The 22,475-nt window shown below is 49.9% G+C and overlaps 2 protein-coding genes across 2 annotated transcripts in view; one reads left to right on the forward strand and one right to left on the reverse strand.

Annotated features, from left to right (window-relative positions):
• Window positions 1-17,882, forward strand: part of Sytl3 (synaptotagmin like 3) — a 53,375-nt gene extending 35,493 nt beyond the window's left edge. Inside the window, exons 9-15 of the mRNA XM_051164450.1 lie at window positions 3,885-4,063; window positions 7,599-7,701; window positions 12,523-12,693; window positions 14,458-14,563; window positions 15,377-15,479; window positions 16,440-16,645; window positions 17,697-17,882. Coding sequence (XP_051020407.1) covers window positions 3,885-4,063; window positions 7,599-7,701; window positions 12,523-12,693; window positions 14,458-14,563; window positions 15,377-15,479; window positions 16,440-16,645; window positions 17,697-17,806 — 978 coding nt within the window. The 3' untranslated portion in view covers window positions 17,807-17,882. The remainder of the gene's footprint in view (window positions 1-3,884; window positions 4,064-7,598; window positions 7,702-12,522; window positions 12,694-14,457; window positions 14,564-15,376; window positions 15,480-16,439; window positions 16,646-17,696) is intronic.
• Window positions 17,883-18,442: 560 nt separating this feature from the next.
• Ezr (ezrin) overlaps window positions 18,443-22,475 on the reverse strand; it is a 43,345-nt gene continuing 39,312 nt past the window's right edge. Inside the window, exons 9-13 of the mRNA XM_051164602.1 lie at window positions 22,128-22,258; window positions 21,249-21,409; window positions 20,821-20,913; window positions 19,459-19,710; window positions 18,443-19,299 (exon numbers count right to left, since the gene is read on the reverse strand). Of these exons, the coding sequence (XP_051020559.1) occupies window positions 19,135-19,299; window positions 19,459-19,710; window positions 20,821-20,913; window positions 21,249-21,409; window positions 22,128-22,258 (802 nt within the window). The 3' untranslated portion in view covers window positions 18,443-19,134. The remainder of the gene's footprint in view (window positions 19,300-19,458; window positions 19,711-20,820; window positions 20,914-21,248; window positions 21,410-22,127; window positions 22,259-22,475) is intronic.

A 22,475-nucleotide genomic window follows, 5' to 3' on the forward strand; every position in this document is an offset into this window, starting at 1 on the left:
GAGGAAGAAGTCATTGCGATGGGCATTATTTCTCAGGATAGTTTTTTCTTTTTTTAAAAAAAGATTTATTTATTTATTCATTTTTTTAAAAGCAGTATTCTGATTGCACATACATCTATATGCCAGAAGAGGGCACCAGATCCCAGTACAGATGGTTGTGAGCCACCATGTGGTTGTTGGGAATTGAACTCAGGACCTCTGGAAGAGTAGACAGTGCTCTGAACCTCTGAGCCATCTCTCTAGCCCCAGTTTTCCTTGACTTAAACGCAATAAGGCACTCCACTCCCACACCATCTCATACTCTTCCCTGGTGTGCACCTTTCAAATGGATGACGGTGAGCTTAGATTGATGTCTCAGTGTAACGTCAGCTTTTAAACTGAAGCAGGTTTGCCTGAGGGAATCAAACTTCCATAAGGCAAGAAAAATAAAACAAAACAAAACCCTGTTATTTCTTATCCAAAGATGTTGCCTGCCCTTCCTAAAGGAATTCTCAACTCTGAGAAACAAGGAGTTGGGTTAGAAAGAGCTTGTGAAATCTCCATGTACACACAGAGATGGACAAGAGAAAGTCAGTTACCTCCCAAGGAGTGGAATCAGGGCACAATTAAAACAAAAGGCTATTTTGGGATGATGTTAATAACATCTAAAAAAATGCAAGGCTAGGGCACAGAACAGCAGGCACATGAAAACCACATGGTGAATGGAAATTGTTCTGGCTTCCCTGGTGGGCAGTTGGAGATAATATGCATATATTCAAAAGCCTTGAGGTGCTTTCTCCCTGCCTGTGCTGCAAGTGCCTTGTGCATGCTAAACACCCCTAGCCCTGCGGGTTCTCTTGAATAATTTAATAGACAGGAAACACTTTTAAAGACTGCCCTGAATATTTCCCCAAGTGTGCAATATGGATGTCCAGGGCAGTGTTCTTTATAATTGTTTTAATTTTGGAAATTTGGCTGCGGCCAAACAGAAAACGAGCTGCAGTTCCTGTGTGTGCAAGACGCTTTTAACTGTGTGGATACCAGAATAAGGCAGAATATTTGGGAGGGGTTGATAGTACATATTTAACGAAACCATAAAGAAAAAATAAAGTTGATTAGCAGGTGGTTTTGAAGGAGCCTGTACTCCAACAGGAAGGAGGGGCTGACAAAAGGAGGGGAGCAGTTCTGAAATCCTGGGGATGCTTTTTTAAAAAAATCTTGTGTGTGTATGTGCTTGTGCATGTGAAGGGAGGCAAGCACGTGTCGTATCATACATGGAGTCAGAGTAACCTCAGGCATCCATCTCCACCGTCCACCCTGTTTGAGACACGGTCTCCTGTTCCTAGTGCCTGTGTCGGGCTGGCTGGCCAGAGAGATTCCAGGGGCTCTCTGTCTCTGCCTGTAGGATCAGCGAGATCACAGGCTTGTGTTACTATATCCAGCTTTATGTGGGGTGTGGGGATCTGAACTCAGGTCCTCACGTTTGCATGACTTTCCTGGAGGAACTGTCTCTCCCCAGCCCCTGTGTTCTTTTTCTTAACATGAGAGTGGGGATAGACGTTAATACCATTTTTATTATTTAAAAAATACTATTTATTTATTATGTATACAGTGCTCTGCCTGCACATACACCTGCAGCCCAGAAGAGGGCATCAGATCACATTATAGATGGTTGTGAGCCACCATGTGGTTGCTGGGAATTGAACTCAGGACCTCGGGAAGAGGAGTCAGTGCTCTTAACCTTTGAGCCATCTCTCCAGCCCCAGTCTTCCCGTTTTCAATTGGGTGGAGGAGGAAGGGCTGGGAACCAAAGAGCTGACAGTGCTCTTAAGTGCTGAGCCATCTCTCCAGCCCCTTATTTTTATTATTTAACTACTCTTGTGCATTACACGTCCTGCTTACTGCCGTATACATTTCACAGCCCAAAAGAAGACAAGAACAAAGGAAAAGGCTTCTCTGGCTTTCATAGGGTCCCAGATGGTACAGAGTTTTCAGCGGACAGGCAAGGTTCTAAGCTTCTTTGTCCTTATAACTGCCTGAGCCAGCTAAGCCTTATGCAAGAGATTCTGTTTTACAAATAAAGAAACTAAGGAAAACTGCTGGAGACGACACAGCCTGCTGGGCTCGGGCCAGGGCAAAAGGCCCCCTGTTACCAGCTCACCTACTTTGTAGTACTTTTCCATCTGTTCTTGGTTTTGTGGCGCACACGCCTTTACACCTAGCGCTTGGGAGGCAGAGCAGAGACAGGCAGTAAGTTCGAGGCCAGCCTGGTCTACAAAGCAAATCTAGGACAGCCAGTCCTACAAAAGAAACCCAGTCTTGAAAAACCAAAAAAAAAAAAAAAAAAAAGGAACTTAATTATTTTCTTAAATGATCTGCCTTTGTGATGTAGGCAGGCCCAGGATGACCTTCAGGGGGACCCAGCAAATGAGAATCCCTGACCGTTGGCAGGTGAATGAGAGCTGGCTTTCCTTTAGAAGGCAGATGGCACCAGTGGCTCTAAGGGGAAGCAGGCAGCCAATCTTCATTGGTCTCTTGGGCCAGAACCTTTGGGTTGACTCTGATTTGCTGCTCAAGTCCCAAGCTTGCTCTGAAGTTCTGCCCTGGCTTTTGGGAAAACAGAGCTGAGCCTAGACAATGACCTGGTGGGAGGGTTAACAAGCAACTCTGAAGAACTTTGCCCTCATCTTTCTGGGCTGAGATCCTGGGTCTTGAACTCAGGGCCTTTTGCACTGTAGGCAAGCACTTTATTGCTGAGCTATAGCCCCAGCCCAAATGTTGTCCTCCCGACTAGAGCTCTTTAGCTCCTCCTTTTCCTCCATCTCTTCCTTCTCCTAGGCAGCTCACCTCTTTTGCCGACCCCTCTCCCCATCTCCGCAGCCTTCGCTTCTGACCCTCGCTCCTCCTCTGAGCCTCACTATCTTGTGTGTCCTTGAATGTACGCCATTTCAAAGTTGCTTCCCGTTCTGGCACCCACACGGTCTGGTCTGAAGACATTTTTCTGAGGCTGGGTGTGGCAGAGCCTGGCATTAGTTAGTTCAGGTTCCAGGCCCTCTGAATTGCTTTGGTTTGGTCTTTCTTTCTCTCTGCTGGTTCTGGCTGTCTGCTGTAGGCTTTCTTGGTTTCTTTTCAGGACTTTTACACTATGGAGGAGCCAGTTGGGTATTAGAAACAAATTACTTAGACCTCACTGTTCCTATGAAGTCTATGCGACGAGATGGACTGTTTACAGATGGCGGCAGTTAAGTAAATTTAACAGTGATTAGACGACTTAATCTTTTAGGCACAGGCATCCTGTGACACATAGCTTTGTGTGTCATTTAAGCTTAGATGGCTCTAATATTTGAAGGTAACTCCATTTTTATTTTAGGTCCCCATAAGATTTTAAATATAATTTATCGTTATCTTTGTGCAGTCCACATGACTTGTTTCTGTGTAGTCCTCTTCATAACTGTGAGGTCAGCATCAGATTCCTCTGTTACACTTTGACACAGACAGGGTCAGCCAGCCCTGGACCCCAGTTCCCTCTGATCCCCAACCTCAGCCGCGTAGTCCCATTGCTGCTTTATACACACTATCTGGCTATGAATGCGCCTGGCCCGAGACTGATGCTTATGGAATAGCATATGAGCTAGTCCACTTCACTCTTGGTAAAGACTTTGATTGGGTAACCCTTTACCAATAGGCAGAGACGTAACGAGCAAGCAAGGCAAGGCCTGCCAAGCACCACCTTAGGATTTACCAGGTGGCAACTTAGGTTAGCAAAATGCAAGCCCAGGTGCATTTATCAGCTTAACAAGAGTCCGGGCGCATGCTTCTGTGTGACCTGTGATCTATCGTGGGAGCAGAACTGCGAGATACTTACTAGCTGTGAGGTAATTTATGATGTCTGCCATTGATTTCAGGGCAGCTTAATTAGCATTAACAGCACCTGCACGGAGATGGGTAATTTTGACAATGCTAATGTCACCGGAGAAATAGAATTTGCCGTTCGCTACTGCTTTGAAAGCTGTTCCTTAGAAGTGTACATCAAGACCTGTAAGAACCTCGCCTATGGAGAAGAAAAGAAGAGGAAGTGCAATCCGTAAGTTGGTTTGCTGGGGAGGGGGGGGGGGGGACGTTGTTTATAATTGAGATTTTTGGCACCACACAGCTGCTGTGCTTTGATGTGTTGCTCACAGGAGGGTAAAGATGGGTCAGTAGCATATAGGGGAATTTGGGTGCTCAAGGGGGTATTTTAGATCATTGGAGTTGCTGTAACTGAAGACTCAATAGGCAAGAGACAGCAGACACTTATCCTTGAGGTTGTGGATGCTGCGAAGCCCAGGTCCTGGCAGAGCTGGTGTCCCTGGTTCATAGGTGGACATCTGTGCCTGTCATCCCATGGGAGAAGGGAAGAGGGGCAGGGGTCTGAGGACAAATCCTATTCCAGGAGGGCCACCCTTATACCTGACTACGGCCCAAAGGCCCAACCTCCACATGCAATCACGTGGGGGTTAAGTTCCAACAGAGGACTTGAAACTTAGGGCCATAAACGTTCAGTGTGCATCAAGGAGCCACAGCCAGGCAGTGGGGAAAGGAGACCGTCCGTAAAGGTTGTTGGAAGTTTACTTCATGCAGGAAAACCAAAATTAATGTCATCCTTTATACAATTCATAACTGTTTTTGAAGATCTGTTTATTTTACTTTACATGTCTGTATGTTTTGCCTGCACATATGCATGTGTGCCACATGGGTACAGTGGCCGTGTGTCTTAATTACTTTTCTATTTGCTGTGATGAACCCCTATGACCAAAGAGTCTTACGGTTTCAGAGGGTTAGAGTCCATGATGGAGTAGGAAAGGAACAGCTGAGAGCTCACATTTTGACCCACAACTACAAGGCAGAGAGAGGGAGGGAGATAGAGAAGGGGGGGGAGGGAGACCTGCTGAGACTGGGGTCAGCACAAGGCTTTTGAAGACTCAAACCTGCCCCAGTGAGTGACACACAACCAGGACAGCCATTCATCTGAGTCCTTCCCAAACAGCGCCACCAGCTGGAGACTAAGTGTTCAAACATCTGAGTCCATGGGAGCCTTTCTCATTCAAAACACCAGGACAGGGTGTCGGATCCCATAGAACTGGAGTCACAGTCACTATGTGTGTGCTAGGAACTGAGCCTAGATCCTCTGCAAAGCAGCAAGTGTTCCTAAGTGCTTAGCACCCCCCCCCCACTGGTATATTAAAAAACAAAACAAAAAAACCCAAAACACTGTTATTTGAAGGTGAAAACTAACAGTTTCCCATAGAGGCATTAGCCGCTTGGATCCCCACTGGTAGATTCTTTGTTCATATCCTTGGCCCATTTTTAAAATTGCTTTGTTTGCATGTGTGTGCATGTGCGTGTGTGCGTGTGTGTGTGTGTGTGTGTGTGTGTGTGCGCGTGCGTGCGTGCGTGCGTGCGTGCGTGCGTGCGTGCACGCACACACACCTGCCCACATGAAGTTAGAGGCTGATGCAGAGCCTCACATCCTCTGACACAGAACTTCCACCCTCGGTCCATCCCAGGCCTCAGGAATTTGTTTCATGGTGCAGAGGATTAGGCCTCAGCCCCTTGTGCATGCTGGCCACATACTGCATCGCTGAGCTAGACCTCAGCTCTAGGAAAATGGCTTTAAACCCTATTTAAAATAGACTAGATCCCCTGTTTAAAATAAGACTTTGAAAGTTCTGCATTTGTGATATGTGTGTGTGTGTGTGTGTGTGTGTGTGTGTGTGTGTATTTTTTTTTACATCACTTACTCCAGCTATTGCTTCTTTTCTAGGTTATTTGTGATGACTTTTCTTTCTTTCTTTCTGTCTGTCTTTTTTGTTTGTTTGTTTGTTTGTTTGTTTGTTTTGAGACAAGGTTTTTCTGTGTAGCCTTGACTGTCCTGGACTCACTTTGTTGACCAGGCTGGCCTCGAACTCACAGAGATCCACCTGCCTCTGCCTCTCAAGTGCTGAGATTAAAGGCGTGCGCCACCACTGCCCGGGCTGTGATGACTCTTCTTAGCAAGAATTTGGTGTGATAAATTTTCCACGTCTTTGCCTTTTAAGCCCCTGCTCTTGAGGGCAGGACTCAGGTGGAGCATGCTCTTTGCATGTACAAGGCCCTGTCTTGTGATTGCCAGTGCTGCAAGGAAAAAGATAGATAGGAAACTCAAAACAATATACATATATAATATATAATATTAGAAGTAGAAGAATTGGTTTTTTGGTATAGCTTAAGGCAAGGACTTTTCCCCTGTAAATTGTTTCAGTTACTAGCTTGTAAGTGATGGTAGGAAAAACAATGAATCAATGAGCTAATCAAACTCTTCTCCATTCTGAAGCCCTCAATAGCTCCTCAGTCAGGCATATTTATCAAAATTCAAATTTCTATAGCAATTACAATTTTTCACAAAGACCCCCTTCTTGCCTGGCCTCAGCTTCTGTCTCCCTGAGGACACCATAGCGCCAGGGATCTGGAATAGTCTTACTTCCCAAAACACTCCCTGACTTCACATTTAAATTTGAGGTATTTAGTCAAAGTAATGTTTATGTTTACAAAGAAGACAGACTGAAATATAATTTTTAAAACTTTAACCTTAAAGCCGGGCATGGTAGCACATGCCTGTAATCCCAGCACTTGGGGAGGCAGAGGCAAGGGCGATCGCTGTGTGTTCAAGGCCAGCCTGGTCTACAAAGTGAGTCCAGGACAGCTAAGGCTACACAGAGAAACTATCTTGAAAAAACCAAACCAAACCAAATAAACAAAGAGTGTTGATGAGCAGTTCTGCTTTTCTGGGTTCAAAAGCTCTTTAGCCAAGAAGAGAGTATAATCTTTGAGGTCTCTGAGAGCAAAAGGCTAAGTGTGAGTCGCGAGTTTCCATTTTCCTCCTTTGTTCTGAGGTCTCAAGGGTAGCGATGGGTGGAGGTGGAAAGAGGGAGCCTGGCACACACTGGAAACATCTGGTTCTGGGGTCTTCATCAGACAGGAGGTAAGGAACCAGAAACAGATTCGAGAAAGTCAAGGTCGGGAGCTTTTCCTGCTGCAGTCTTGACTTGCAGCAGGGAGTACATGCTCCACACTTGGGTAAGGCTGTGAGAGTCAGAAGTTATTCGCACAGCACTTGGCCTGCAGAGGGATACCCCAGCAAACAGCGTGCTCTACAAGCGCAGGGACCTGAGTTTGGATCCCCAACAGCCGTGTAAAAAGCTGCACGTGTTGATGCGCGTAGGCAATCCCACATCTGTAATCCCAGTGATGGACACAGACACATGAAGCACTCTGGGGCTTGCAGACCAGTCTAGAGACCCAATGATGATGATGATGACAACGACAATAATAATATTGAGGGCAACTAAGGAAGACACCAAACATAAACCTCTAGCCTCCACGTGAGGGTCCATATGCGCACGCGTGCACGCGCGCGCACACACACGCATACACACACACATACGTACACATACACACATGCATACACATACACACACAAGACGGCTCAAGCTCCAGCAGGGAAGCAGGGCAGAGAAACTGCTGGTGCTGCATTCTGCTTCCCTGAACTCTGTTCACCCCACGTTCAGCTGTCCCTTTGTCCATCTGCTTCTGCCTACTAGGTATGTCAAGACCTACCTGTTGCCTGACAGGTCCTCCCAGGGAAAACGCAAGACACAAGTCCAAAAGAACACCCTGGACCCGGCTTTCGAGGAAACCTTGCAGGTAGGTACTTGCCAGGCAGGGCGAACATTCCTGAATCCTCCCCGCAGGCTGGGCCTAGGGTCAGAGTCCAGCGTGCCTCCTTGAAGTGCTCGAGGCAGTTACCTATAACTGCAGACAACTATACGTTTCTTCATGGTTCTGCCGGTCAGTTGACAGGAGGCAGACATTAGCCTTTGCACTCTGCCAGACTCGAAAACAACCTTGGGTTAATGATTTCTAAGAAAATGCACATCTTGAGCTAACAACTGGGTGCACATTGTGACTTGTAACATTTGTCTGAACATCAGAGAGGTATTCTTGAGCAAAGGATTCTGGGAATGAAGCTGGCTGCTATGGTTTAGTCTTCACAAAGTGCCTCTTTATTGGAATATATGAAAGCCATAGGTTTCTTCTTTTTATGAAAAATGTCATTTTTATAAGCAAAACAGAAACAAATTGCAGGACTAGGGAGATGGCTCTGTGGGTAAAGTCTTCAGACCCCACACAGAGCAAGACTCTAACACTTGTCTATAGTCTCGCTGTCCTTCAGCAAGATGGGAAGTGAGACAGAGTCCCCAGAAGCTGGCAGGCCAGCTAGCCTGGTGGTCGGGCACAGCAGCAAAACAAGAGACCTGTCTCTCACAAGCTAGAGGGTGAGGGTAAGCGTGAGGTTGTTCTTTGACCTCCATAGGTGCCAGTGCAAGTGCCACACTATACTCAGTCATGTGCAGTGTACATTGTACACACCCATCCCACACACCCATCCTGCATACCTATCCTGCACACCCATCCCCATCCTACACACCCATCCCACACACCCATCCCCATCCCACACCCCCACCCCCATCCCACACCCCCATCCCACACACCCATCCCACACCCCCATCCCACACACCCATCCCCATCCTACACACCCATCCCCATCCTACACACCCATCTTCATCCCCATCCCACACACCCATCCCCATCCTACACACCCATCCCACACACCCATCCCACACACCCACCCCCATCCCACACACCCACCCCCATCCCACACCCCCATCCCACACCCCCACCCCACACCCCCACCCCACACCCCCACCCCCACCCCGCACACATCACACACACACAGTATATTCATACTACACGCACACAGTGTTAAGACAGGAAATCATCAAGGAATTATTTGACTTTTCATTTTCTGTCCTACTAAGAAACAGGACTGTGCTTTAGAGCAGAGCCAGGGCCTCATCTCATTTGAGGTGGAAGAAGTTCCAGCCATGGGCTGTGGCTGCTGCAGCCATGAGCTGCCTGTCCCTGAGGAAACCCCAGCCGGTACTGGCACTGGTGGGCAGAGGGGCCTTTGTCTGCCTCCTTGGCAAGTAGTGGCAGTCAGAGTCCATGTGGAGGCTGGAGCCGCGCCCTGAATTTATTATAATAACAGCCATTGTTTCCTGGGCCTCTGCTCTGGCCAATTGCTTCATGTAAACCCTGAGGATGGCATTAGAGTCTTCACTCGCCGACGGGAAATGAGACTTGGGGAATCCGAGAAGCTTAGCAGGCGCACACAATGGAGAGGCTGTGAGGTTCATGGTGTAGGAACCCCCTGTTTTGTTTTTAGATTACAGATTCTGACTCAGCAGGTGTAGGCAGGGCTTGAAATGCTCTGTTCCCACAGATCCCACTCTGCTGGCCACCCACATGCACGTCCCTGCAGCCAGGCCTGCATGCTACCTGCTTCCTGGGAGACATTTGAAAATTATGGGCTGCCTGGCCATATTGGGCTGATATTGAAATATTCATCACAAGTCTAATAAGGTACTTTGTGTAAGACTGAGACCCAAGAAGTGAGATGGGAACTATTTTAGATAAGTATTTAATTATATAATTCAACCTAAAAAATCTTACTTGCCTTATTTAAATTACATGCAAGATCTCAAAAGAAACAACAATTATAGTCTGTTAGGAATATTTTGTGGTCTTTGGAAACTTTTTAGATCCATGTAAAAGAATAATGTCTTTAACTTAATTTCACAGAATTCTAACACAGACCAAACTTAATCTTGAAACTCTTGAAGCCAGGCATGGTGGTGCATGTCTTTAATCCCAGCACTAGGGAGACAGAGGCAGGCAGTTCTTTGTGAGTTCAAGTCCAGCCTGGTCTGCATTGTGAGTTCCAGGTCCCTCTTTAAAAAACATGGTAGGAATTAAGTACTCCACTTTCCTCTGGCTTTGGCATCCAGGAGGTTTGTAAAATCAAGGAAAGATGGCTATGAGAACCACCTCTGGCTGGTTGTGAGTTGACAGCGTTCCACCCTGACTACCCCCTCCCCAGCCCCCATCTTTTTAGAAGTGTACGAGAGTTGAGGCTTGGGCTTACAGGGATGCCTCAGCTGCTAAGGTACCTGTCACATGGGGACCCAGCACCCACATAAAGAGACAGTTGTGACTCGTGTGTGTTACTCCAGTGCTTGGGACTAGAAACAGGAAGGTCTCTGGAGCCCATTGGTCAGCCAGCCTAGCCAAGCAGCTTCAGGCTCAGCTGAAAGATCCTGTCTCAAAAGAAGAAAATGGAGAGCCAGGCATAGTAGAGCACGCCTGTCATCCTAGCACACAGGGAGGCAGAGGAAGGCAGAGTTCTGTGAGTTCGAGGCCAGCCTGGTCTACAAGGCAGCCAAGGCTATATAGAGAAACCTTGTCTCAAAAAAGAAAAAAAGGAAAAAGAAAAAAGAAAGAAAGAAAGAAAATGGAGAGCAATTGAGGAAAACACTTACTGTCAATCTCTGGCCTCTGTATGCATATACGCCTACATAAATACACACTATAACACACAGACACACCACACACATACTGCGTAGAGCATACAGACACACCGCACACATACTGCATAGAGCACATACCCACACCCACACACATACACACACCACACACCTTGCACACTGCATACACCACACACGCACACATTGTCAAAAGTTTTCTGAATAGAATGGTTTTTGTGGCGGGGGGGGGGGGGGGGGTGCGGGCGCTCTGGGCTCTGGAGAGGTTTCTACTCCCTTGGAGACTCTCTGCATGGGAATCTGAGGGAACAGAGACAGTACATTTGGATGTTTAGCTGTCGTCTGCTCTTGGTCTCTGTCTCTGCTTATGCGTCAGACCCCATGGTCTACAGCAGCTCCTGGCCACTGGTGCAGGCTTTGGAGAGCAGAACCAGTAGATTCAATGACTGCTCCTCAGACGGGGTGAGCAGCCAGCGGGGACCAGGCAACGCAAGCCTGCATGTCTCAGGGAGTCCGGCAAGGGCCTGCAGGGTGAGTGATTAGTGAATGGCCCTGAGGCAACACTGTGGTCCCACTGCATCATGGCCCCATAGCTAGCTCTTCTCGGAACAGCCTTACTTCTCACAGGGCCACAAGCCCAGCCCTGCGCTCAGGGCGTAACTGATTTACTCATGAGGAAGGGGCAAGATGAACGTGTGTGGTGATTTAGTTGTTTGTTTGACAGAGGGAGGAGTGGAAACAGGGAGCCAGTGTAGTGGCATAGACCTTTAATCCCAGCATGTGGGAGGCAGAAACAAATGATCTCTCTGAGTTCGAGGCCAGCCTGGTCTACACAGTGAGTTCCAGGACAGCCAGAGTTACACAGTCAGACCCTGTCTCAAGAACAACAACAAAAAGGAAATGAAACAGGGATTTGGAAATCAGCAAAAACCAGAGTCAAGGGCTGTGGAGCGGGAACATAGCTCCGGTGTGCCTAGACCCATGGCTACGTAAATCCCAGAGGGAAGGGGAGGCCAGCCAGATCGGTAGAGTGGGGACTGCACCTGTCACTACCACCCTTCTCTGTCTGCAAATGCAGAGAAGTCACAGTGTTTCAGTCCCTGTCTCCTTGCCACCTTGTTCCTCAAAGGGAAAGAGGTGCAGAGAATGGAAAAGAAGACAGGAAGTCCAACTAGACTGCACATGTGGCTGTGAGTGTCTGGTTACACTACGCCACAACCCTGGAGTAGGCAGCAGGCTGCAAAGGTCAACCGTGAGAGGTCAGGGCTGGATATGTGGCTGGCCATGCCACCCACCACCGATGGCTTCCAGATGGGGGGGGGGCACAGCCACCTCAAATGAGTGACTCTGACTATTGATGTCACTTGTACATGGGGAGGCCAAAGATGCCTGGTACAAGGTGAGGGCTCAGCAGCCAGTTCTGTGTGTTCATTATTGAGAAAGTACAATGTACAGATAAAACTGCAGGCTCCCAGAAGCTGAGATGGGGTGCTCCATGTGACACAGACTTCAAAAGGGCCATGTGCCATCTACAGTCCTGATCTCTGTCCCCACATGCCACTCACATGCAATTTCTATACAAGGTAAAATTACTGGCGTGAAAGCTTATGCTTTGCATTTATTCATTTGTTTGTTTTACTGTGTTCCTGGGGACATATCCTAGGACTTGATGCATGTTGAACATGTGTTTTATATGCAGCTGTGGTCCCATTGTGTTTTTTAAAACTCAAAAGTCTGATCTTTAGTATTTTGGGATAATATTGGCTTGGTGCAGTGTGGCCCTGTATAAGGGCAGGTCCTGTGTGGACACCGTTCTTGGTTTGGTTTTCAACAGTGCTGAGTTAGGCAAGGGTGTGTGGTGGGAACGGATGGGAGTGGATGAGAACCGGGCCGCAGGAGAGTTCAAGGTGCTTGGCAAGCAGGCAAAGAGGTCTGTCTGTCCTGGCCCCTGGCTCCAAGCAGCTTGGCCCACAAAAACTACACCTAGACCCTGGCTGCAGGAGAGTGTCAGGGCTCACAGCCTGTGCAGGCCTTGGGGTGGTTCTAGGAGAACTGGCTAACCATCTTGTCCTTGTATCTGTAGTATCAGGTGGACCCTGCCCAGCTGGTGACCCGGAGGCTACAGGTCTCTGTGTGGCACCTAGGTACCCTTGCCCGGAGGGTGTTCCTCGGAGAAGTGATCCTTCCTCTGGCCACGTGGAACTTTGAGGACAGTGCGACACAGAATGCCAGATGGTATCCACTACGGGCCAAGGTGTGTCTTTGGAGGTGTGTGTGTGTGTGTGTGTGTGTGTGTGTGTGTGTGTGTGTGTGTGGTGGTGGGAGTATTTGTTACTTTTCTGTTGCTGTGATAACCCACCATGACCAGAAGCAACTTAGGAAGGAGTATATTGCAGCTTACGGTTCCAGGGGGACCGAGTCCATTATGGCAGGGAGGCACGGCTGCAGACAGGAGTGGGTAACTCGGAGATCACAGCTCAAGGGCACAGAGGGGGCAAACTAGACATGGAGTGAGGTCACAAACTCTCAAAGCCCACCCCCAGTGACACATTTCCTCAAGTGAGACTCTTCATCCCCAAAGCTTTCGTAACCTTCCCAAATAGTGCCATGAACTGGAGACTAAGAGTTTAAATTCTTCTTTTTTGTGTGTGTTTTGTTTTGTGTTTTTGGTTTTTTGTGGAGTTTTTTTGGTTTTTTGAGACAAGATTTCTCTGTGTAATAGCACTGGCTGTCCTGGAACCCTCTTTGTAGAGCAGGCTGGCCTTGAACTCACAGAAATCTGCCTGCCTCTGTCTCCCTAGTGCTGGATTAAAGACATGCACCACCATGCCTGGCTGCCACCACACCCAGTGAGTTTAAATTCTTGAGCCTATGGAGTGACGTCTTTTCACACAAACCCACACCTGGCAGCGTGAACGTAGGTTAGGATATATCTGCATGGCACCCATGGGTGGCCCAACTAGCCTCCTTTGGTGAACGGGCTAGTGGTAGAGTGCCAAGCTAAAGCTGCTCTACCTGATGCTGGCTAGGAGAGTAGCACCCTGTCACTGAGTGGGAACTGAATGTCCACAGGCCTGCCACAGGGCTCTGGCACTGGGTACTCTGGGGCTGGTACTTGGTGCCTAGACCTTGGGGGTCCCTGTCCCAGTTGGCACCCAAGAACCTGTTGATTTGGTGCATTGGCACGGATGGTGGCTGGCCCATGCTGGCTCCCTGGATATGCCAAGGGCAGCTCCTCGCTCCAGGTGGTGGCAGCCATGACCGTCCTTCTCAGTAGACTTCTCCATACCCAGGACGGGAGGTCCATCAGATCCAGGATTATCTCCACTCTGGGCTTCTCATTCAGTTCGTGATGAAATCACTCAGGACCAGAGAAGCCATTTGTAGACTGACTGGCATTTCCACAGAGGCTACAGAGCTCGCCAATGGCTTCAGGAGGCACCATCTGCAGCACTTTCTGCCCTCGGTGCCTGAAGGAGACATTGGCATGGAACAGTAGCTCCAATCCTTACTGACCTAGAATGAGGTGATGGACAGGGATGGATAGTGACTTTTTCTTTCTCTTCTCCCCGCCCCCCCCCCCCCCCCCCCCCCCCCCCCAGACAGGGTTTCTCTTTGTAGCCTTGGCTGCTCTGGACTCAATTTGTAGACCAGACCACCCTTAAACTCACAAGAGCTCCACCTGCCTCTGCCTCCCAAGTGCTGTGATTAAAGTGTGTGCCCCAACGCCCGGCTCATGACTGTTTTTAAGGCCAGCATTGTCCAGGCTTCCTGGAGCCATGCTATGCCCAGTGGCTCCTGATGTTCTGCGGACAGTGAATTGCTGAGGGTGGCAAGGATGTCATTGTAGGTAGAGGCCTAGTCCACCAAGCATGCCCTCTCTATTCCTAGGCCTTGAGAGGACTTGGGGGGAGGGGTTGGGCATTTATGGACTGAGTTGAGACAACCTGGACAGTACAGGTGGTCCCGAGGTGTGACGGGAAGGATCCTGCTTCTGAGCTTTGCCTCTCACCCCCAGGCTGAGAAATATGAAGACACTATTCCTCAGAACAATGGAGAACTCGCTGTCCGAGCCAAACTGGTCCTTCCTGTAGAGCCAAGAACGCTCCAGGAGGCCCGAGAAGGTTGGTGACCTCCAGCCCCATGAACACTGTTTGTGTCACTGTCCCTAAAGCCCAGAAGGCAGGCAGTTTGAGGTAGGTAAAAGATTTCCCACTGCCCACTGGTCCAACACATTTCCAGTCCCTGGAACTTGTGACTTGAGGGCATACAGGTGACCAGAACAGGCAAGGCCTCCAGTGCACGCTTTCTCCTTCCTAAAGTATAGACTGGCCAGTCTCGTAACAGCATGCATCCCAGTCAGAGTTTGGCTCTTTGAGAATCGAGAGTGCTTCTAGGCCCCTGGGAGCCGGAGACTCAGAGAGATCTGGATAGAGTGGGTTAAGGGCTTGGACTCAAGCTATTCAAGGTAGATAAGGCAAGGCATGTGGACACTGTGCGGGTAGAGACAGATGGACACAGAGAGAACTCACAATAACAAAGGGTAGTGAGTTGACTTTGGCAAGACTAGGATGGTCCAACCTGAGTTACCAAGGCCAGCAGCAGGCACCTGGAGGTGGCCACCAGGACCTAAAATGGCAGCTTATCTCCCTTCTCAAACTGCGAGCTACAGTCAGCATGCACAGCAGTCCTCCATGTAACTGCCACCTTCCTGGCAATCCACTGATCCTTTATTCTGCCCGCGTGCTGGCCATCGAGGCGGTGTGTAGGCAAAGCCCGTGAAGCTGGTGGAAGAAGTGTGCCTTTTCTTCTTCCTGCTATCTCAAGGCCTGGAGGCTGTGGGTTTTCTTGGGGAGCCACCACTTTCTGGGTGTCGACACTGCGTACTCACGTATCAGAGGAAACGGGCCTAACCCAAGTTCTGACAATCTTTCTAGGAACAGGCCAGCTGGCGCTTAATGGTCAACTCTGTTTGGTCGTGCTGGGAGCCAAGAATTTACCTGTGAGGTCGGATGGCACCTTAAACTCCTTTGTTAAGGGGTAGGTATTAGATGTGTTGGTGAGTTTATATTGAGCGTGGCCCGAAATCTGTAGGAAACACCAGAACGTACAGGCCATTTGAAGTCACCTCATTTTAACTTTCCTATGAGAACCTAGGACAGGGCTGGTAAGATGGCTCAACGGATAGAGGCCCCCGCCAACCATGACGAGCCAAGTCCAGGCCCCTGGAACCAGCCACATGGTGGAAAGAGAGAACTCCTGCAAGTGGTTCTGCAACTAACACGTGTGTGGCACGTGCACTTGGTCTCATGTGCATGCGCATATGAAACAGATCACAATGTAATTGGATGAAAAAGAAAATGGAGTATAGCACATTTTTTAGGACCATGGTTTCCAAAAATGGGATTTGGTCGTGTAAGGCTCACTTACAAATAACACATTTTAAGCAGAAGCCCAGACCTTGTCAGTTCTTGAAATATCAGTAACTGGCTTGGAAATCAATGACGATTTCCCTAGCTCAGCACCATCTCTTGACCTGAGCATCATCTGGCCGGTCAGCTGCTGTGCCACTCTTAGTCACTGCAGGCGTGCGCTGGTCCTCCAGAGTCCACTGAAGCATGGAAAAGTAGGGTGGCCTCTCAGGACAGAATCCCTCACTACTACTGTGTATGCCCTCTGGCAAGTTCCATTTTCTCAATGTATTTGCCAGAGAATGGAGCAAAGTGAAGCCACGTGTATACAGAGCCCTGGTCCCGTAGCATTGGTTTTAATGGTGGCGTGGCCATGAGGAGCCATCACAGTGAGGGCCATGTGGCACAGAATTCTGACTCACCCTAGACACCTGATGTGGGATGCAGCTCTAAAAGGAAAGAGGACCATTCTAGGGAGAAGAGGCCCACGGACAGGCCTCGGGATGCTAACCCACTTCAGCCTAGAATGGGTACCCCAGGGGGAAGGAGGTTGCATGCTGAGCTTCAAGGATCCTGTTTTCTTTCTCAGCTGTCTCACCCTGCCAGACCAACAAAAACTGCGTGTGAAGTCCCCAGTCCTGAAGAAGCAGGCTTGTCCCCAGTGGAAACACTCCTTCGTGTTCAGTGGTGTGAGCAGCTCCCAGCTGCAGCACTCGAGCTTGGAGCTGACTGTGTGGGACCAGGCCATCTTTGGTATGAACGACCGCCTGCTAGGGGGAGCCAGGCTTGGTTCAAGTAAGTCTGTTCACTTTTTGTGGATCTGTGTCTCTCAAATGTCTTATCAGTGAAAGCCACAGGTTTATGTGTCCTTAGAGACAGTCCAGCATGGATACTGATTTCTACAGTGGACACGATTTATCTGGCTTTGAAACTGCTCTATCCTGTCCTAATAGGGTCTCCTAAGTCTATGTCTGTAACAGAACCACAATACAGCCAAGTATCTCAGCAATTTAAATCAGCTTTGGATCAGCTAAAGAAACACGAGCTTCAGGCTTCACAACAGGCAAGGGACAGTGTTTACTTTTTGTTCCTGGTGTCAATCATAAGAGGATTATTTTCTTAAGGAAAATATCTTAACCCAGACAAACATACATCTGGAAGGACGTCACTGAGGGGACAAGGGCACCATTCAGTGTGGCTCACCAGGAGGCTGCTGGCATTGTATGCCTGACCTCCTCCTGGACCGGGCAGGTCTGGTGCCCCATCCAGTCCTCAGCAGGACTCTCCCCAGTAGCCCACACACAGCTCCTGAGATTGCCAGCTGAGAAATACTAAACAAGACCCTGGGTTGCATTCCTTAGAAAGCAAATGTTTTCAAGGAAAACTCTTCCTGAGGGGATATGGGAGACAGATCCTCACACCATCTTCACCCTCAGAATTAAGCTCCATGACTCCTGCTGAGACCTGGGTGCCTAGGGCCCCCCTCCCTTCCCTTTAGAGCAGAGGTTCTCAATCTTCCTAACACTGTGACCTCTAATACAGTTCCTCATGCTGTGGTGACCCTCTTACCCATAAAAACATTTTATTGCTACTTTATAACTTTGCTACTACTTATGAGTTGGAGTGTAAATATCAGATACAAGACCCCAGTGAAAGGGTTGTTCGATCCCCCACAGGGGTCTCAACAGCACAGGTTGAAAACTGCTGCTTTAGAGCAAGGACATCTAAGGTTTGGGGGTGGGGTGGGATGCCTCTGAGAAAGTCTTTAGATTGAGGGAGAGAACAGGGTTCTCCCTAGGAAGCGTGAACTGGCATTCTCACCCACTGCCCACCCCTCTCGTTGCAGAGGGAGGTGCTGCGGGTTGCATCGACTCCTGCTCACAGTCCAAGCTCCAGTGGCAGAAAGTCCTGTCCAGCCCCAACTTGTGGACGGACATGACCCTCACCCTGCACTGAGGGGGAGCCTGAGGCGAGTGCCTACCTGCAAAGGTCGACGTAGCAGGATCAGACCCACCGGATCACCAGTAACGGACTACAGCTCCTGCTAGGTAGGGAGTCACGGGGAGGTTCCTGTCGGCAGATGAGGAGGTGACCTGGTTTCAGTAAATGCTCAACAGCAGCCCATGGCTCCTGGCATTTATTAACAACAAAAATTTTAAGAAAAAGTATGGTGAAAGTTGTCTGCCTAGCCTTCCTGTGGTGAGCCTCCCAGCTAAGGGGAGCTTGGGAGGACACCTTTCTGGTTAGTACGCCCGAGGGCATGTCCCCCCACCATGCAAGCAGATACAATGCCTCGGAGAGCTTTGGTTGTGTATAAAATCTGATGCGGGGTCACCTGCACATGACATCACAACTGCAAAGGAGAGCGCGTGTGCAAAAGGAAGACTGACGACGGGAACCAGGAACATGGCGCTCACAATAAACAGGCTGGAGTCCCTTCAAGGCTGGAGGTCAATGATCTCAGTGTGTATTTTTTTCAAATAAGAAACCAACAGGAAATTGAAGTGTGCATTTATGTGCATTTTTTGTACAGCATTGATGAATCAGTTTCCCAAGTGCCCCCATGTCAGATCGAGTGTCGCAACTGCATGGTTCTTAATATTTCATTCTTTTATTCTGTAAAAGGTAACAAAATATACAGAACAAAACTTTTTTCCCTTTTTAAAACTAATGTTACAAACCCATATTATCACTTACACATAAATACTATTCTCTATAGCAGATCACTGGGTGTGTAGTCCAACAACATACGCGGCCAGGTATGTGTCAGAGAGTCCCCATACTGTACACTCTGAAGGACTGCCGCAGACTCACTCTGCCAGCAGTCTAGAGGAAGGAACCCCTCGAGGGAGCGTACTTTAGACCCAAATTTCAAAATCATTTTCACCCCTCCAAACACAGAGATGGATCCTTCATAAAAATTGAGGACAAAAATCGATCCGAGCTCATTTCAAAACTAGAGAGGGTATGGCACCCGTGTGTAGGCCACAGTGCTGTCCCCAGTGACACTGAACCTTGTGTCACACGGGCCAGCCTGAAGTTTTAGATTTAGAGCCATCCAAATCCCTGATTCGGTAGCTGTCATAAACATCTGGCCTGTTTGGCACTGTGATACAATTAGAAGTAACCAGGGAGGGTCCCACCGGGTCCTGGGGCAGAACACTTCTGCCGGTAACTGCTCTTTTAAGGGACTGGAACACGTCAAGGGGGTTTCTAGACTTAAAGAGTACTAAAGAACCAAGTGTGACACCCCCTGCTGTGAAGGTGCCCTCCGCCCCTGGCCTCTACATAGCCTCAAACTCGTCAATGCGCTGCTTGGTGTTGCCCTGCCTGATCTGCCGCAGCGTCTTGTACTTGTCCCGGCCTTGCCGCATGTTCTCGTTGTGGATGATGTCATTGTGGGTCCTCTTATTCTCATCCCGGGCCTGTGACAACTCGTTGCTCAGAGTCTGTAACACGAAGCAAATGTCCGTTACCTACCTGCCTCCCCTGTAAGGTCATGGTGAGTTCACGGGGACCTCATGGAGTGGCTAGGAGATGAGATATGAAAGGGCAGGAGGGGGTGCCAGGGGCGAAGTCCTGGGGGTCCGTGTGCCCCACCCACTCACCAGCAGCTGCCGCTGCACACGTTCGTTCTTCTCAGCCTCGGTGATGCGCTTCTCCTCGTTGCGGTCATCCAGGATGCCCTCGCTGGAGAGCTCAGCACTGTAGCCCATGGGCTCTGCCCCCTCATCCTGCAGTCCCTCTTGCACGTGGTAATTCACAGGCTCGTACGCTGGGGGTGGTGGGGGTGGGGGCGTCGTCATCACCAGGTGCAGCTCCTCCTTGGTCTTCACCAGGTCATCCTGGGCTTCTTTAGCCTTTGGGGAGGAGAGCGCTGGTCAAGTGAGAACCCACAGCCCATCATATAAGAAGTGGCCTGGTCTGCCAGCAAGGAGCCCAGGGGTTCTGACTCCACTTTGGCTCTCAACAAACATGTCCACAAACAGGAAAATCAAGATTCCAGACACTGGATGCTGTAAAGCACCATTTCTTTGTGCCTTGTAAGGATAGGCTCACTGGCCGTGCTCTCCAGCTGCTGGAAGCATCACCACTTGGGGGTAATTCTGTGCGTGCATCTTGCTTTTGGGAGTGTCAGTTGGGGACCCAGACCCCGTCTCTTTCACCTGCACTCCCTGTGTAGGTGTGAGCTTCAGTTTGACCTGCCTTATAAATTGGATTTCTTCACCTAATACTTTACAATAAGCCCTTTTTTTCTCTGCTTGCAATGGGTTGGGGAACACGTAAGGTATGAATGGAAGATGTAGGCCTGGGGCAAGCCCAGAAAAGGACCCCTAGGAGCAAAAGGACATGTGGAGAGAGCCTCTCAGAGGCCAGTGTTAAGTCCATGCTAAGAACTGCAGTTAGATGCCCCAATGCCCTGGGGGTGCAGACTCTCTGAGAGGGGGCTCACAATTTCAGCTTTTGCAGTGACCCTGTAGAGCACACAAAGCAGAATACTGCCCTGGACCCGCCCCAACTCCGAGAAAGTGAGCCTTCTGTCACACATCTGGGAGTTGGGGCTGTCACGCTGGTCTGGAAATTTCCAAAGTCCCAAAGTATACTCTAACTGTCACATCCTGCTTGAGGCTCTGTGACCCCATCACAGGGGGTGCCCAAACAATTAGAATCAAAACTAGTTTCCGGTCAGGGGTGTTTGATGATGGCTGAAGAGCGCGGTGGGGGGTGGGGTGGGGGGTGGGAGCAGAGGGGCAGACTAAGTGGCTTTTGTTCCTCTGCTACCTTGTGATCGGGGTCAAGGCCATTCCTTTAGGGATTTCCACCTCATTAACAGAGAAGGCATCTGCAAAGGATTGTACGAGCTTCTAGGAACTTGTGATGTGACCTGCAGCTGAGCTTGAGCACCTCAAAAATGCCCCTCTCCCCCAAGATGCACATGGCCATGGGTGATTTCTGGGGTTCAGACTCACCCGGTGCTGCCACTCCTCCACTTCGTCCTCCTTGCGCCTCCGGGCCTCCTCCAGCAGGGCGATCTTGGCAGTGTACTCTGCCAGCTCCGCAGCCTAGAAGGAGCGTGGTAAATGCTTCTGGCAAGAGCCCCTTGGTGAACCAACACTCACCCACAAGAATGAAAGGCCTCACTGGTCTTCATGGTGTGTGTGTGGGGGGGCGCCTATCTGCATCTCCCTGTGTCTCTCTCTGTGGGACCCTGAGCAACCACACCCATCTCCCTGACTTTGGGATTCAGACAAGTCCAGCCCACCCAACTCCCAGCGGCGGCTGCAGCAGATCTGCTTACAGCTCTAGCCGAAAGTTCTGAAAGGACCCCTGCCACTTGTTTGGTGCCCTGGGAGCAACCTCTCCATAATTCAGCATCCTGAAACCAGGCAATCCCTACCAGCTGCTCCTGGCTCTTCATCTGATCCTGAGTCTGCCTTTCCAGCTCTTCCTTGGCCCGCAGCGCGGCCACGCGGTCGGCCTCCAGCCGCTCAGCCTCCTCCTGCGCCCGCTTCCTCTCTGCCTCCAGCTGAAGGGCCTTCTCAATCTGCTCGGAGAGCTCTGCAGGGAGAAGAACACGGAGTCAGAGCTGCTCAGACTCCCCAGGCATGAAATGAACCTTAGCCTTCCGATCCACCCAAAGTGGGCTGAAGGAGACAGGGGTGGGAGGGGGGGGGAAGCCAGTCTCACAAGAGTCCTGAGCTGAGTCACTGGGCTGCGAAGATAATCTCCTCAGTGTGGTTAGAGACCACCAAAGAGCAGCTGGTCAGACGCTCTGTTTCCGGGCCAGGTCTGACCCTGACGCACCCTACTGGTACCATACTCCCAAATGGCACCCTAAGGCAGAACACCCTTAGGACTCACTCATCACCTGGGCTCTGACTCAGGACACAGGAATGGCCTGCTGGTGTGTTTCAGGCTCCAGTAAACAGCATCTCCCCCTCTAAAGTGTCCTCAGAGAGCAGGGCTGCTCCCATGACTCTGGGATGTATGGTAAAGGTGTCACAAACTGGCTGTGGCAACTCCCTCACTAACCGGTAGCGTTCTCAGTGAGCAGGGGGAAGCCACACAGCACAGGATTGCTTTCTACCCTCAATGATGGCATTGTCATGGCTCTACTCTGTCTTAGGGAGACTGTGCTAAACAGAGACTGCACTCTTGAACAAGTTCCCCCTTGGCTGTGAGCCAAACCCTGTCTGGCTCCCTTGGGGAACAGCCAACCCCCAAGTGGCTGTGGGGGTGGGGTGGGAAGGGCAGGCGGGCAGCGCAGGCTCCTGACCTCTCTCGGCCCTCTTGGTCTTCTGCTCATAGTCCTGCAGGCGGAGCATGAGCTCCTCCTTCTCCCGGAGCATCTGTTCCTTCTCTCTCTCCACGGTCTCTCTCCTCTTTTTCTCGGTTTCCAGCTGTTGGCTGGTATGGGGCAGAGGGAGAAGACACGTAGGAAGGGTGAGGCTCAGGCAGACAGGACACGCAGACCTGCCACTGCAAGCAAAGGGGCGCTCCAGCCTGTGCCTGGACGCTTTGTGACAAATCAGGAGGGAGTGTCCGCAGGGACAGTCCCAGCCCAATACCAACTGTGCTGCTGTTAACAGCAGCGACTTAAGGATGGAACTGTCCGTGCCTGGGG

Source organism: Acomys russatus, chromosome 21 (genome assembly GCF_903995435.1).
Source record: "Acomys russatus chromosome 21, mAcoRus1.1, whole genome shotgun sequence".
Classification (NCBI taxonomy): Eukaryota; Metazoa; Chordata; class Mammalia; order Rodentia; family Muridae; genus Acomys; species Acomys russatus.